The following is a 13,426-nucleotide window of genomic DNA, read 5'->3' on the forward strand; positions in this document are numbered from 1 at the left end:
GGGCGGTGGGGAGGGCGGAGGGGGAGGGCGGGGATCACAGCCTTAAAGACGCCGCCCGCCCGCGCCCTTTCTGAAGGCCGGGTGTGGAGAAAGGGCGGGGAGGCGCCGATCCCAGCGCGTAGACAGTGGAGGGCCCTGGCGTAGGGCTGGGCGGGAACGGCCCTCGACGCCAGGGCCACCGTCACCTGTCCCGGAGACCGGGGAGTGAGCCCGGATTCCCAGGTCTTCCCCCAACGCTGTCCCGGGACGGGGGACCACTGCGAAAACGATCGTGACGAGGAAGGGCAGTGCGGAAGGTTTTCCTTGGCCCCCTCTCTCCGGGGTCCCTGTCCCACAGCCCCCCCATACCCGCCCCACCCCGCAGCTCCCAACACATTCCTATTCACTCCACGACGCCTTTCCTCGCGGATTGTAAGGGAAATGGATGAGGCGATGTTTGTGCACTCAGGCAATTCACCGCGCCGGAGAAATCATTTCCAGACCCCTTTTTTCTTTCCTTACCAATCATTCTAAGATCGCTCAATCTAAGGGTAGCAGCCTGTGGGGTTAGGGCCGTCCAGACTATCCGCGACTCTCCAACAGTGAGGTAAGGATTGGTAGGCTTAGAAATCTGGAAGTGTTGCCAGGCGCTGGTGGCTCTTGCTTGTAATCCTAGCTACTCAGGAGGCTGAGATCTAAGGACCATTGTTTTGAAGCTATCCAGGGTGAATAAATCTCAGTCTTGTCTCCAATTAACTACCACAAAGCTGGAATACAGAGGTGTGGCTCAACTGGTAGAGGGCCAGTCTTGAGTGACAATACAGATGGCGGTGCAAGGCCCTGAGTTCAAGCCACACTAACACACACAGAAGGGGTGGGGGGAGAAGGAAGGAGAGAAAGGGGGCGGGAGAAAGAAAAGAAAGGAAGGAAAGAAAGAAAGAAGGAAGGAAAAAAGAGAGAAAGCTGAGAAAGGCTACTTGCAACTACTCAGAGAAGTTTCTTATAGGCTAAGGCAACCAAGTAAATTTCCTCTGCACTCTTCCTGTGTTGGAGAGGACTCTGAGTGGACTCCTGGGCTGGTAGCTGTAAACACATGGAAGATAAAGATGTGACCAGCCATCATCTGCTGGCAGGGTTGATTGCCTTTATTCCCTCAATTTGGGATTTTCCAGCAAGAGCCCAAGTAGGAGTTGTCCCGGCACTATGTGCCTGCAAGCTCATTATTAGTTCATTATGAGGTCAGACCTTGCAGAACAAAATGTATGAAATGAAGTGGCTAGGGCTAGCCTTGAACTCCTGTACTAATCAGAAGAGAGTCAAAGGCTAAAGGATACGATCTCTGCCCCAAAGAAGATACCAGTTACGATTCCAAAGGCAAGTTTTCTCCATAAAATCTGACTGTCCTAGAGAGTGATGACTCCTCCATTTCATCCCACCCAATCTGTCTTATATAAGATAGATCATCTTAAACTCTGAACCCATAGCCAAGAGGGTGAGTGCCTTCACTAAATGCAACTCTGTCCCAAAGGAGGAAGTGGAAAGAGAGCAACAATCAGCCAGTGTCCCCACACAAAATAAGCCTGTCTTGCTCTAGACAGCTGGCACCTTACCAAGCTGGCTAGCACCAGCTTCAACCAACTGCACAAACCAAGAGACTTCAAATCAAAACAAAATAGCTAGAATGTTCGTTATGAAGGAGAAATGATATTAAACCTCTGCCATGTTCTGATGCTGAGACCCAGTCATACCAACTATTTTGAAAAGTATACCCATGATACCGCTGAATGGCAGAGAGTGGGAAATTCCAGTTCCTCACTCTGTGGCTTTGAACAATGAAGTCAGTCATTCCAGAAGAGCTCAAAGAAATTATGAAAACGCATAAGTTCTTTCTGAGGAATTCCTAGGTCCATTTTTTTTCTCACTGCATAGCATGACTTTTCCTTTGTGCTTAAAGCTCAGCTTTCACTTACAGCTTTGAAAAATGACAGGTTTCAAAAGACATAGATTTAGGCATCTGAACTTGCAGAAAATGGTCAATGATAAATCATGTCAATGTAGACACTGACCACATGCCCCAATGAATCTGCCTTCACTCACAAGTAAGAGCTGAACTACTAACATCAAGTTCCTTCTCTTTTTTTCTCCAAATATTTCTTTATTGAGATTAAGTGATCACATAAATTTCACAGTACTGTGGCATAATAGACACCTTTTAACCTTCACAATGATAATCATCTTAATCTACAAAGCTTGGGAACTCTACAAACTTTAACAATAGAACTATTTCTACTAAATTGGGTGGCATTATGTACATTTCTTTCCTTTTGCTTAGCATCAGCTGTTCCCTCTTTCTCTCTCCCTCTCCCCCTCCCATCACCACCCTAGAGTTCACTTTCATTAATGTCCAGTGCAGCTAATGGGTACCTCTGCTGTATTTGTTTCTTTACACCTGCTTGCTGCTGAATTTGTTTCTTTACATCTGCTTCTCCACCCAGGATGTAAATGATACTGGAAGTGAACACCAAGGTTCTGTCCTCCAAACATACATACATACATGATTCTTCATAAAAGTAAACCTTAATGCTCAAATTGTGACAGACGTTAGAAATTCTGCTCTTCCAGAATTGTCTAAACAAAGGAAAAAATATTTGAGAATGAAGGCATTATTCCCAGGCTGACTCTGTGCATGTTCATGCATGCATGCATGTGTGAGTGCGTGTGTGTGTGTGTGTGTGTGTGTGTGTGTGTGTGTGTGTTGGTACTGGGGTTTGAATTCAGGGCTTTGTTTTTCCTCACATAGCTCTCTCACTTGAGCCACACCTCCTCTTCTAGCTTTTTGATGGTTAAATTGGAGATAAAGTTCTCAAGGATTTGTCTACTTGGCCTGGATTCAAAGCATGGTTCTCAGATTTCAGCTTCCTGAGTAAGCTAGGAGGATAGGTGTGAGTCACTGGTACCCAACCTAGGTGAGGATTTAAGTTTGGCAGAGCTGAGGTAGACCTCACAGGCAGAGCACTAGCTTGGTAACTAGGAGGCCTGGGCTCCATCTCCAGCACCACAAGAAAATAAAAGTAATAGAGAATTCTGCAAAACAATATTTCTCATACATTTATTGAAAGCAAGTGCTTTGTAAATTCTGATTGATCAAAATGGTTTGGCTGACATAAGCATGGTACTGGCACAAAAACAGACCCGAAGACCAATGGAATAGAAGACCCAGAGACAAAACCACACACCTACAGCCAGCTGATTTTTTATAAAGAAGCCAAAGACATACAGTGGAAGAAACACAGCCTCTTCAACCACTGGTGCTGGGAAAACTGGGCAGCCAAATGCAGAAAACTAAAAGTGGACCCCAGCCTATCACCATGCACCAACATCAACTCAAAATGGAGTAAAGACCTTAACATCAAACTTGAATCTCTGAAACTACTGCAGGACAGAGTAGGAGAGACACTTGAACTTATAGGCACAGGAAGGAACTTCCTGAACAGAGTCCCAGGGTCACAACAAATTGGAGACAGACTCAACAAATGGGACTACCTTAAAATAAAAAGTTTCTGCACAGCTAAAGCTATCGCAACCAAGCTAGAAAGACAACCAACTAATTGAGAAAAAATATTTACCAGCAATATATCAGACAAGGGGTTAATATCCAGTATATACAGGAAACTCAAGAAACTAATCCCTCCCAAACCTAACAAACCAATTACTAAATGGGCAAGGGAACTACAGAGAGATTTCTCAGAAGAAGAGATAAAAATGGCAAAGAAACACATGAGGAAATGTTCACTATCCCTGGTTGTGAAGGAAATGCAAATAAAGACAACCCTGAGATACCACCTTACCCCAGTCAGAATGGCCCACATCCTAAAGTCAGCCAACGACAAATGCTGGAGGGGATGCGGAGAAAGAGGAACCCTATTACACTGCTGGGGGGAATGTACACTTATACAACCACTTTGGAAAGCAGTCTGGAGGGTCCTCAGAAAGCTAAATATTGACCTTCCTTAGGACCCAGTCATACCACTTCTAGGCATCTACCCTGAACAACAGGAACCAATATACAAGGACACGTGCACCTCCATGTTTATTGCAGCACTGTTCACAATAGCCAGGATATGAAAACAACCCAGATGCCCCACCACAGATGAATGGATCCAAAAACTGTGGTATCTATACACAATGGAATATTATGCAACCATTAGAAAGGACAAAATAATAGCATTTGCAAGGAAATGGATGGAGTTAGAAGAAATCATGTTGAGTGAGGTAAGCCAAGTGCAAAGAGACAAACAACACATGGTCTCCCTGATAAGTGAATGTTAAATCCAAAATGTTAGGTGATAAAACAACATTAGCAGGACTTAAGAAAGGACTTCCACTCATCTGGTCGAATCACTACTAAATAACCACATGCTGCCGATCACATGTATGGTATATATGTGCACACTGGAGGAAAACCAGGAGGATGACACAGAACTAGAGGGAATCAGGGAAAAACATATACCAGCGGGACCCATCAGCTGCACTGGACATTGACCAAAATGAACTAAGCAACTCAATGGCAGCGATGGGAGGGAGGGAACAAGTGGGAAAGGGGGAACAGCTGATGCTATGCAAAATGAAAGAAATGTACATACCACCCAAGGTGGAAGAAATAACTGTATCGCAATGCTCACAGAACTCAGAAATGTTATAGACCATGATAGACAATTTGCTCCATGAAAGTTATAATGTGTTTGTGACATTAACTAAGCATCACTATCCCACAATACTGTGAAATCTGGGAAATTATATAATCACTTAATCACAATAAAGAATTTGGGAAAAAAATGGTTTGGCTGAGCACTAGTGGATCATGTCTGTAATCCTAGCTACTTGTGAGACTAAGACCTGGAGGATCATAGTTCAAAGCCAGCCAAGGGGGCTGGGAAGGTGGCTCAGTGGAAGAGCGCTTGCCTTGCATGCCTGAGGCCCTGGGTTCGATTCTTCAGCACCGCATAAGCAAAAAGAAAAAAGCCGGAAGTGGCGCTGTGGCTCAAGTGGTAGAACGCTAGAGCTGAGGGACAGCGCCCAGGCCCAGAGTTCAGGCCTCACGACCAGACCCCCCGCCCAAAAAAAAGCCAGCCAAGGCTGAAAAGTCTGAGAAACTCTGTCTACACTTAACCAGCAAAAATGTGGCTCAAGTAGTAGAGTGAGAGCACAAGACCCTGAGTTCAAGTCTTAATATTAGCACACACACACAAAAAAAATCATTTTCTTCATGAATAGAACAGTCTAGGAACTTTCTAAAATACAAGGGATGAGATTTTTCCCTTAAGGAATTACTCCTTCTGAGACAGCAGCCTAAGGAAATGTCATTGATCCTCTTTCTACCTAGCTTTGTATTGGGGGGGGAGGCATTCTCCTCCTCTGGCCCCCACCTTTCTTGATGTGAAGATCTTTTTGTATTTTTTGAATTATGTAGGTCGTCTGTCTCTGAATATGATCTTCACATCCAAAGGCTTTTAGATAAGATTATTTGAATCTGGGTTTCCAGAGTTTTCTTCAGTCCCTAGGGAAACAATTAAATACTGTACAAATATTTATATTCAGGTGCAAATTATCTTAAAGATTGAATGTAACCATAATTGTGCAACATTTGGTAATCTATCTTGAGAATGCTATAGTTAAAGCCCAAGGCCACATTAGAATGTAACAATCTTAAGTAATGCCAGGAATAAGAGGATAAAACAAAAAATAATATATAGTGTTAAATCTGTGGGGGGTGTACACCTATGTGTACATATTAAGGCTTTAGCCAGGGCTTGGGCACTGTCCTTGAACTTTATTGTTCAAGGCTTGAGCCACAGCTTCACTTCTTGCTTTTTGCTAGTTAATTGGAAATAGGCATCTTTTGAACTTTTCTTCCCAGGCTGGCTTCAAACTATAATCCTCAGATCTCAGCCTCCTGAGTAGCTAGGATTACAGGTGTGAGCCAACACACAACACAACTTCAGGCATGGGAGGCTGTGGGAAACCTCTACCTAGAAACCCTACTCCAGCTACCTCCCCCTTCCTTCCACCAACAAGTCCCAAATGTGCATCTGTATCACTCACTCCATTGTCACTTCCACCTGGATGTCTTTACACTACCTCAGAATTAAAACTATGTAAACTGATGTCACCATTGGGATGGTCTGGTTTTGTTATCTCCCAAATTTCACATGTTGACACTTAACTTTCTGGTTCTTGCATCTCCTTGGAAATTATATGTATGTTTTTCCACTGCCTTGCTGTCATTTCCAGAATGTAAGGACAGGTACTTTGGTATTCATGTCGGTAGAGCCATGTGAGGCCAACAGTAGTCTCAGTTTGTTGGTGTGACTGTCCTCCTCATTAGATTGCAAATTCGTGAAGACAAGGACTCGCTGGTTGTTGTATGCCCTCTCAGGACCAAGACTATCACATAGGTCCTGGAAGGTGGGCCAGGCTAGTGAGTGAGCATGTTTCCATTTTCTACTGCACACATTTGATGTTCTTGATTCTTCTTTATTGAAAAGTTAGGCCATTTTCATCTCTCCCCCATAAGCCCAGGGTTAGTGGTTTAAAAACACAGGAAGTGACATTCCTCCCTCTACAGAGATATCCCATGAGTCTTATTATGTTTCTTTAATGAACAAAGAAACAACTGTTCTCCCAACCAACCAGTTCTCCCATGAGTGGAATCCCTAACCCCCTTTCCCTTGGCTTTACAGTAATTTGTTGACTCAAGCCACTGTTACGAGAGAGTCACTAGCCAGGTGCTGTAGGAGGCTTAGATCTGACGGACACAGTTCGAAGCCAGCCTGGGAAGGAAAGTCCATGAGCCTCTTATCTCCAATAAACTACTCAGAAAAAGCTGGAAATGGCGCCATGGCTCAAGTGGTAGAGCACTAGCCTTGAGCACAAAGAGGCTCAGGGACAGTGCCTGGCCTTCAGTTAAGTCTGGTACTGAGTTTGTAATTATGAATAACATAAACTTTAATAACTATAACAGCAGTCATAATTGGGCTCTTCCCTCTACCTTCAGAAAATGCACTGGTTTGAATTTTGCCTTCTGGGAAGGTTTTATATAAAGAGAGCTGATCCTCGTGACCCTGAACTAAAAAGATGCAAACTTTCCTACAGATACCACATGGCCTTCACCTTGGTTCCCTGTCCCGTACTGTGGAGGAGCCCTGAGCAGCCTGAGCTTAGAAATCAGCATCCCTGCAGGGCACCAGTGGCTCACACCTGTAATTCTAGCGACTCAGGAGGCTGAGATCTGAGGATCACAGTTGAAAGTTACGGGCAGGAAAGTCTGTAAGACCTTGATCTCCAATTAACTACCAAAATGCCAAAAATAGAGCTGTGGCTCAAAGTGATAAAGCACTTGTTTTGAGCATAGCAGTTCAGGGACCAGTGTTCTAGGCCCTGAACTCAAGTCCAGAATCAGAATTTTAAAAAAATCAGTACCCCTGTTCTGTACAGATCTTTTAAGACTGCTGAGATAATTGCACGCTATAGAGGGCTACAACAGAGTCCCCAAATAGACAAGGAGCTGGGTATGCGTCAGTGGTCTGATCTTCCCAGTGTCAATTCTCTGGAGAGCTCAGAAGTCTTTCTAGAAACCAGAGCAGCAAAGGTGTTGCTGATGGGGAGTGGGGGAGGAGAGCCATTTTACTGTGGCCTTGGTATTAGACTCTAGGGAGATTTCTATGCTTGAGCATATCCACCTTGGGAAATAGAGCAATATGGTGACCTGGTAGGCCCTGAGCTCATCTTGTCTACAAGAAGATGATCTGTAGTAATCTGGGTCTAATAATATCAAAAGCCACCTCCTTACTGATGCTTGTTGAGTTTCAAGTGTTCGATTATAAATTTTGTTATCAAATTTTTCTGCAATGTAATTGTCTTAGGCTGTTTTCCATTACTGTGACAAAATACTTAAGACTGGATAATTATTTACAAAAAAAAAAAAAAAAACACGTTTGTATGGCTCTGGTTCCAGAGGCTGGGAAGTCCGATAGTACAGCAGGAGGCTTCATGTGGGGTGACAGATCAAGCTTCTAGAAAGATCTCACTTCATAATGAAGCCACTCTTTCAATACCCCATTAATTCATTCATGAAGATGGAGCTCCTATGACCCCGTCACCTTCCACAGGTCCCACCTCTTATCACTGCTGTAGTGAGAACCAAGTTTTCAGAACTTGAATGTTACGGAGACACATTCAAACTATCATAATAATCACCTGCAAGGTTCACTTATTATTCTATTTACTGGAGAGATCAGGAAACCAAGTTAGTAGAAGCTAAGTGATCCTTCGTCTCCCACCTGATGATTTCCAGCTAGCAAAACTAGAATCTTTTTTTTAATCAATTGGCTTATTAACCTCCCATCTTAATATTCCAGCCCCCTTAGTTCTGACACAGGGTCTGTGAGTTTAGGGTAGGGGTTGGGGGTATATACATGCAGTACCCCCTTTCCCTCCCACTGTAACTTGGCTTGGTGTGTGTTGGGGTCTTCCTGAAAGAGTTTTGGGGAATAGTCAGTCTCAGAGGAACATTCACCCATTGCTCACAAAGATTTCCATCCAAGTTCCAAGTTTGCAGTAGCCACATTTTGTTTTTACTATTGAGAGCAGTTTTTCCTTCTTGTCTGCTTTCAAAAATGAAACCCTCTAAAATCAATCAGTAATTATACTTGGCACTTACCAGACACACAGTTTTCTGCTCCCTGACAAGAGGATGAAACTCTAATACCAGCTCAACTCAGAACCATTCAATCAAAGTCTTTGTAGATCCGCCTGGTCTTGTTTAAAAGTTCCCATGGGGACATTGGACCCCAGTAGGTCATGCCTGTAATCCTAGCTACTTGGTAGGCTGAGAAGAGGAAGATTGTGATTCAAGGCCAGCCAGGGAAGCAATGTTCATAAGACTCTTTCTGAACCCACATCTGGGTAGCATGTGCCTGTCATCTCAAGCTGCATACATGAGAGGCTGAGAAATGCAGAGCCAGTTTCAGGACAGAACATGCTGGAAGACTCTTATCTCAACAGTCAGATGCTGTGGTGTGCACCTGTAATCCCTAAAGTAGGGAGCTAGTAACTCAGGAATATGCCTCAGTAGGAAGTAAGAGGCTATGTCAAAAATAATCACCAATAAAACAGAGCTGGAGGCATGACTTGAATGGTAAAGCACCAACCTAGCAAGTCCGAGGTCCTGAGTTCAAATCCTAGTACTACCAGAAAAGAAATCCCCAGGGGCTTCCTCCATGTAGCCAGTGTTGAAAAGCCGCGTTTCAGACCATTTAGTGGACAATCTTATGGGTGACCATGGGATTCCCCATACACTGTTCTCTCTGTCTGGTTTCCCTCTCCTAACTACTCTTTCGGGCATGTCTTTGCTCCACTATGACTTCAGAATCATCTTCATCTCCCCCATATTTTTGGAGTGTATACACGCCAGTTCCAGACTCAAACTCAGGGCATGGACACTGTCCCTGAGCTTTTTCACCCAAAATGGGAGCTCTATCTACTGCTTTAGCCACAGCCCCACTTTCAGCTTTTTTGGTGGTTAATTGGAGATAAAAGGTCTCATAGACATTCCTGCTCAGGCTCCCTTTACACCTGGATTCTCAGATTCAGCCACCTATGTAGCCAGGAATACAAGTGTGAGCCACCAGCACCTGGCCCCCATAATTTTTTCTTAAATATGTCCATGTGTGGACACACAAAATGAGCTATTTAGTCACCATGTGAATTCTACTGTGTAATTTAAGATTGGAAAAGCAATTTGCCAACCAACAGAAATACCTAGATTATAGAATTATAAAGTATTTCAATATATTAACATAATTGTATAAGTAAATATATTATACCCCCACAGAAAGCTAGTTACTTAATTAAAAAAAAAACTTAAGAGTATGGTTTGACAGAACCTCGCGTAGAGAATTTTTGATCCTAGAAATAGACTGAAAAAGTAAATAATAATATTTCTTTCTAGTTTTCATGCTTAAGGTATCAAATATCTATAGCAGTATATCGCATACATACTATTTGGAAAATAGACCAAATTATAATGTTATATATCTTGATATAGCAATAACATGACAGCCTAGAGTATGAGCCAAACAGTGAACTGCATAATATACTCAATCCACACAGCAAAGCCATAGCTGCAGAATAAGTAATAAATGGCATTAACCTTCTCTGCCCCAACTGCCCAAACCATGGACAGAGAAAATTATATATAATATTCCACAGATGCTCTTTAGCTGCTGAGCTCTTAGGAACTTCGAAAGAAGCTTTGTCCTGAAAAAAAAAAAAAACAGAAATACAGTAGAGCATAATAAATGAAGATAAGCCCCAAGGTTCCAAACGCCAGCCCTCCCTAGCATAGTAGCACAATGCTAATAGCAGCATTATTTCAAAAATAAAATGTCTAGTCAATTCACAAGTCTAGTGAGCCAAGGAACATGGAGTCTTGCTAGGAAACAGGGTGGTAGCCTTATTTGCCTATTAAGCTATGTCTTTGGTTTTGCATTTTCAAGTTGGGCAAGGCAAAGAATAAGGGGGACATTGCACATGGGTCTTTAGGCCGAACCACAGCTGTGGGTCCTTCAGTGCAGTCCCAAGTTGGTTCATTGAGCACTGAGTGAAGAAACTGTGTCCCTCTCCCCAGCTCTCAGTCCACCTACCTCGTCAGCTTCGTGTCCAGTGCCCTGTCCCCCCCACTGCCTTTCCTGGAAGCCTCTCCAGGCCTTGCCTCCTGCATCCTCCCCTTGTGTGCTTCTACCACCAGCAGCTCTTTCTAATCCTCCAGAACCAAAATGGCAGCTACCAATTGGGATGAACCACTATGTGACAAGACAAAAGCAATGAGCCTGTCCTGGGTTGAACAGTGACATCACCATCCACATCCCTCCTGACCTTAAAGCATGATTTCATTTAGAAACAGAATCGTTGCAGGTATAGTTAGGGTCGGATCACATCAGAGTAGATCAAGGCCTTAACCCAACATGACCAGTGTCTGTATAAGAAGAGGAGAGACAGAGGGACCAATGCACACAGAGCAAGACAATGTGTAAGGACATTGAGAATACCATGACACAGGCAGAGACATTAGAATGCTGTATCCACAGCCAAAGAATGTCAAGGACTGTTGGGAACTATCAAAACTAGAAGAGAGGAGGAAAGATACCCATTGAGTCCTCAGTTGGGACCATGGCCCGGCCGTTACCTTGACTTCCCATCCCTAGAACTATAAGAGAGAGAATAAACTTGTTTTCTTTTAAGCCACTCTGGTACTTTGTTACCCCAACCTTAAGAGCTAACCCAGAGCCCTTCAAGGTAAATGTGGCCAGACTCAATGGCTCAGACTTGTAATTCTAATTGCTCAGAAGGTGGATATTATGGGATCATGGTTCAAGGACAAGCCAGACCAAATCGACTCCATTGGAACCAATGGCTTGGCAGATGATTTACACCTGTCACCATCTATGATCCCAAGCTACTGTGAAAGCACAAATAGAAGGATCCCAGCCCAGGCCAGCCCAGGCATACAGCAATACCCTATTTCAAAAACAGGACTGATGGAATGGCTAATCAAGCCTAGCTAGTGCAGGGTTCTGAGCTTAAGCTTCAATACTGCCCAAGAAAGGGGAGGGGAGGAAATATTCAGAATGGGAAATACGTTGCATCTTCAAAGACAACTCTCATTGCTTCACAGGGCTACTTACCTCTCTGTGTAAGTAAGGGCTCTGAGGCCATGTCCAGATTTAGCAAGGAATCATGCCCTTGGCACTAGTTTTCTCTACCCCAAAGAGAAAGCATCAGCTTTGTCTGGTCCTGCCCAAGAGCCTCACTTCCCATGTTCTCAGAGGACAGGCCCTACAGCTATCCACTATCCTGCAGGTCCAAATGTGACCCATTGTCTTACCTTATTGGGAAAAGAAAGGAATAGACAAAAAAAATACACTTAGAATTAGAGGTAATCTTCTTCAAATGCCATTTATCTAAAAGTCAGTCTTAAAAAAAAAGATTAATTCTACAAATGCACTGAACATTATGATTTCTTCATGGGAACTGAACCCAGGACCTAGTAAGCAGGCCAAAGAATGTTATAGAAAATTCCATGGCAAGGGGAGGTAGGCCCAGCTTATAAAAGTTCAAAGAGTTAAAATTCAAAATTAAAGTTGGCTCAAAAATTGGCAGAGGGACTGGGAAGGTGGCTCAGTGGTAGAGCGCTTGCCTTGCATGCATGAGGCCCTGGGTTCGATTCCTCAGCACCACATAAGCAAAAAGAAAAAAGCCAGAAGTGGCTCTGTGGCTCAAGTGGTAGAGCGCTAGGCTTGAGCCGAAGAGCTGAGGGACAGCACCTAGGCCCAGAGTTCAGGCTCCATGACCAGACCCCCCCCAAAAAACAAAAAAACAAAAATTGGCAGAATGGAAGAACAATGATTTTTAGTCAGTAGGGTTTAGATGACAAACCTCAGAATAAAACAGAGAATGAATTTGGCTTATTATATTAGCTTGTACTCTCCCCAGCACCAAATGTAGTATATTGGCAAGCAACAGTTAATGAATAAATTCATAGCCACGTATGCTAATTTTTTAAAAGCTATTTAAATGCCAAATGCTATTTGGATAAAAAAATTAATTTTGATAAAGCTGTAACTTTCGCACTCTTTTTCTCCTCCATTTATTCAGCCAGAGATTGAAGAAAATGGCTTGAATATTCAGAAAGACAGTATTCCAGGGGAATATTTACCACCGCTACAGTGATAACATAAATCTCTCTGAAGCCACTGTCATAAGGGCTTTATTTGTGAATACTGACAACTCATCACCTGGCAGAGACACAATGAATTCACAGAAAGGCTTAGTCACCACTCAAATCATACATGCCCGTTCTAGAAGGACTATGTTTATAAAGAGCCTACTATGTGCCACCACGATGTCTGCTGTCACACTGCGACCCAGAGGTGCTGCAGAGGCAGCTTTTCCTGGCCCCAGACCACTCACATTCCCCCAAACCCAAGATTCTGATCCACAGTCACCTTCATAAATCTGATTTTCACACGCAGCAAGCTCTCCTTTCATCAAGTCTCTCTCCGGGGAATCAGTCATCAGTCGGGTACAGGCAACCCTTCAAATTCACACTGTGAGCAAGGTGTGAATTGTGTTGTCATTGGGAAGAGCCCAGAGTTCAGGTTGGTTTCCTTGAGGGGAAAATAAAGTGTTTGCAAGAAATTCACTGAGCTCATTTAAAAAGCTGAGGTGTTTATCGCTTCTCGGCCTTTTGGCTCAGATCAAGTGTAAAAGCTGAGGTGTTTGTTTGTTCCAATGGTTATCTTTTCAGAATGCCCCATTTCCCCCTGGCCAGAATTGAAAGGAAGTGTTGAGCAGACACACAGGAAGACAGCTGGGGCAATTATGTTTC

The 13,426-nt window shown here is 43.6% G+C and overlaps 1 protein-coding gene across 1 annotated transcript in view; it reads right to left on the minus strand.

Annotated features, from left to right (window-relative positions):
* The window catches only part of Ppp1r14c (protein phosphatase 1, regulatory (inhibitor) subunit 14C), a 111,294-nt gene that overhangs the window by 72,431 nt on the left and 25,437 nt on the right, over positions 1 to 13,426 (minus strand). The window contains exon 2 of the mRNA XM_013026932.1: positions 39 to 185. Coding sequence (XP_012882386.1) covers positions 39 to 185 — 147 coding nt within the window. The remainder of the gene's footprint in view (positions 1 to 38; positions 186 to 13,426) is intronic.

This window comes from Dipodomys ordii, unplaced genomic scaffold (assembly GCF_000151885.1).
Source record: "Dipodomys ordii isolate 6190 unplaced genomic scaffold, Dord_2.0 Scaffold98, whole genome shotgun sequence".
In the NCBI taxonomy this organism is placed as follows: domain Eukaryota; kingdom Metazoa; phylum Chordata; class Mammalia; order Rodentia; family Heteromyidae; genus Dipodomys; species Dipodomys ordii.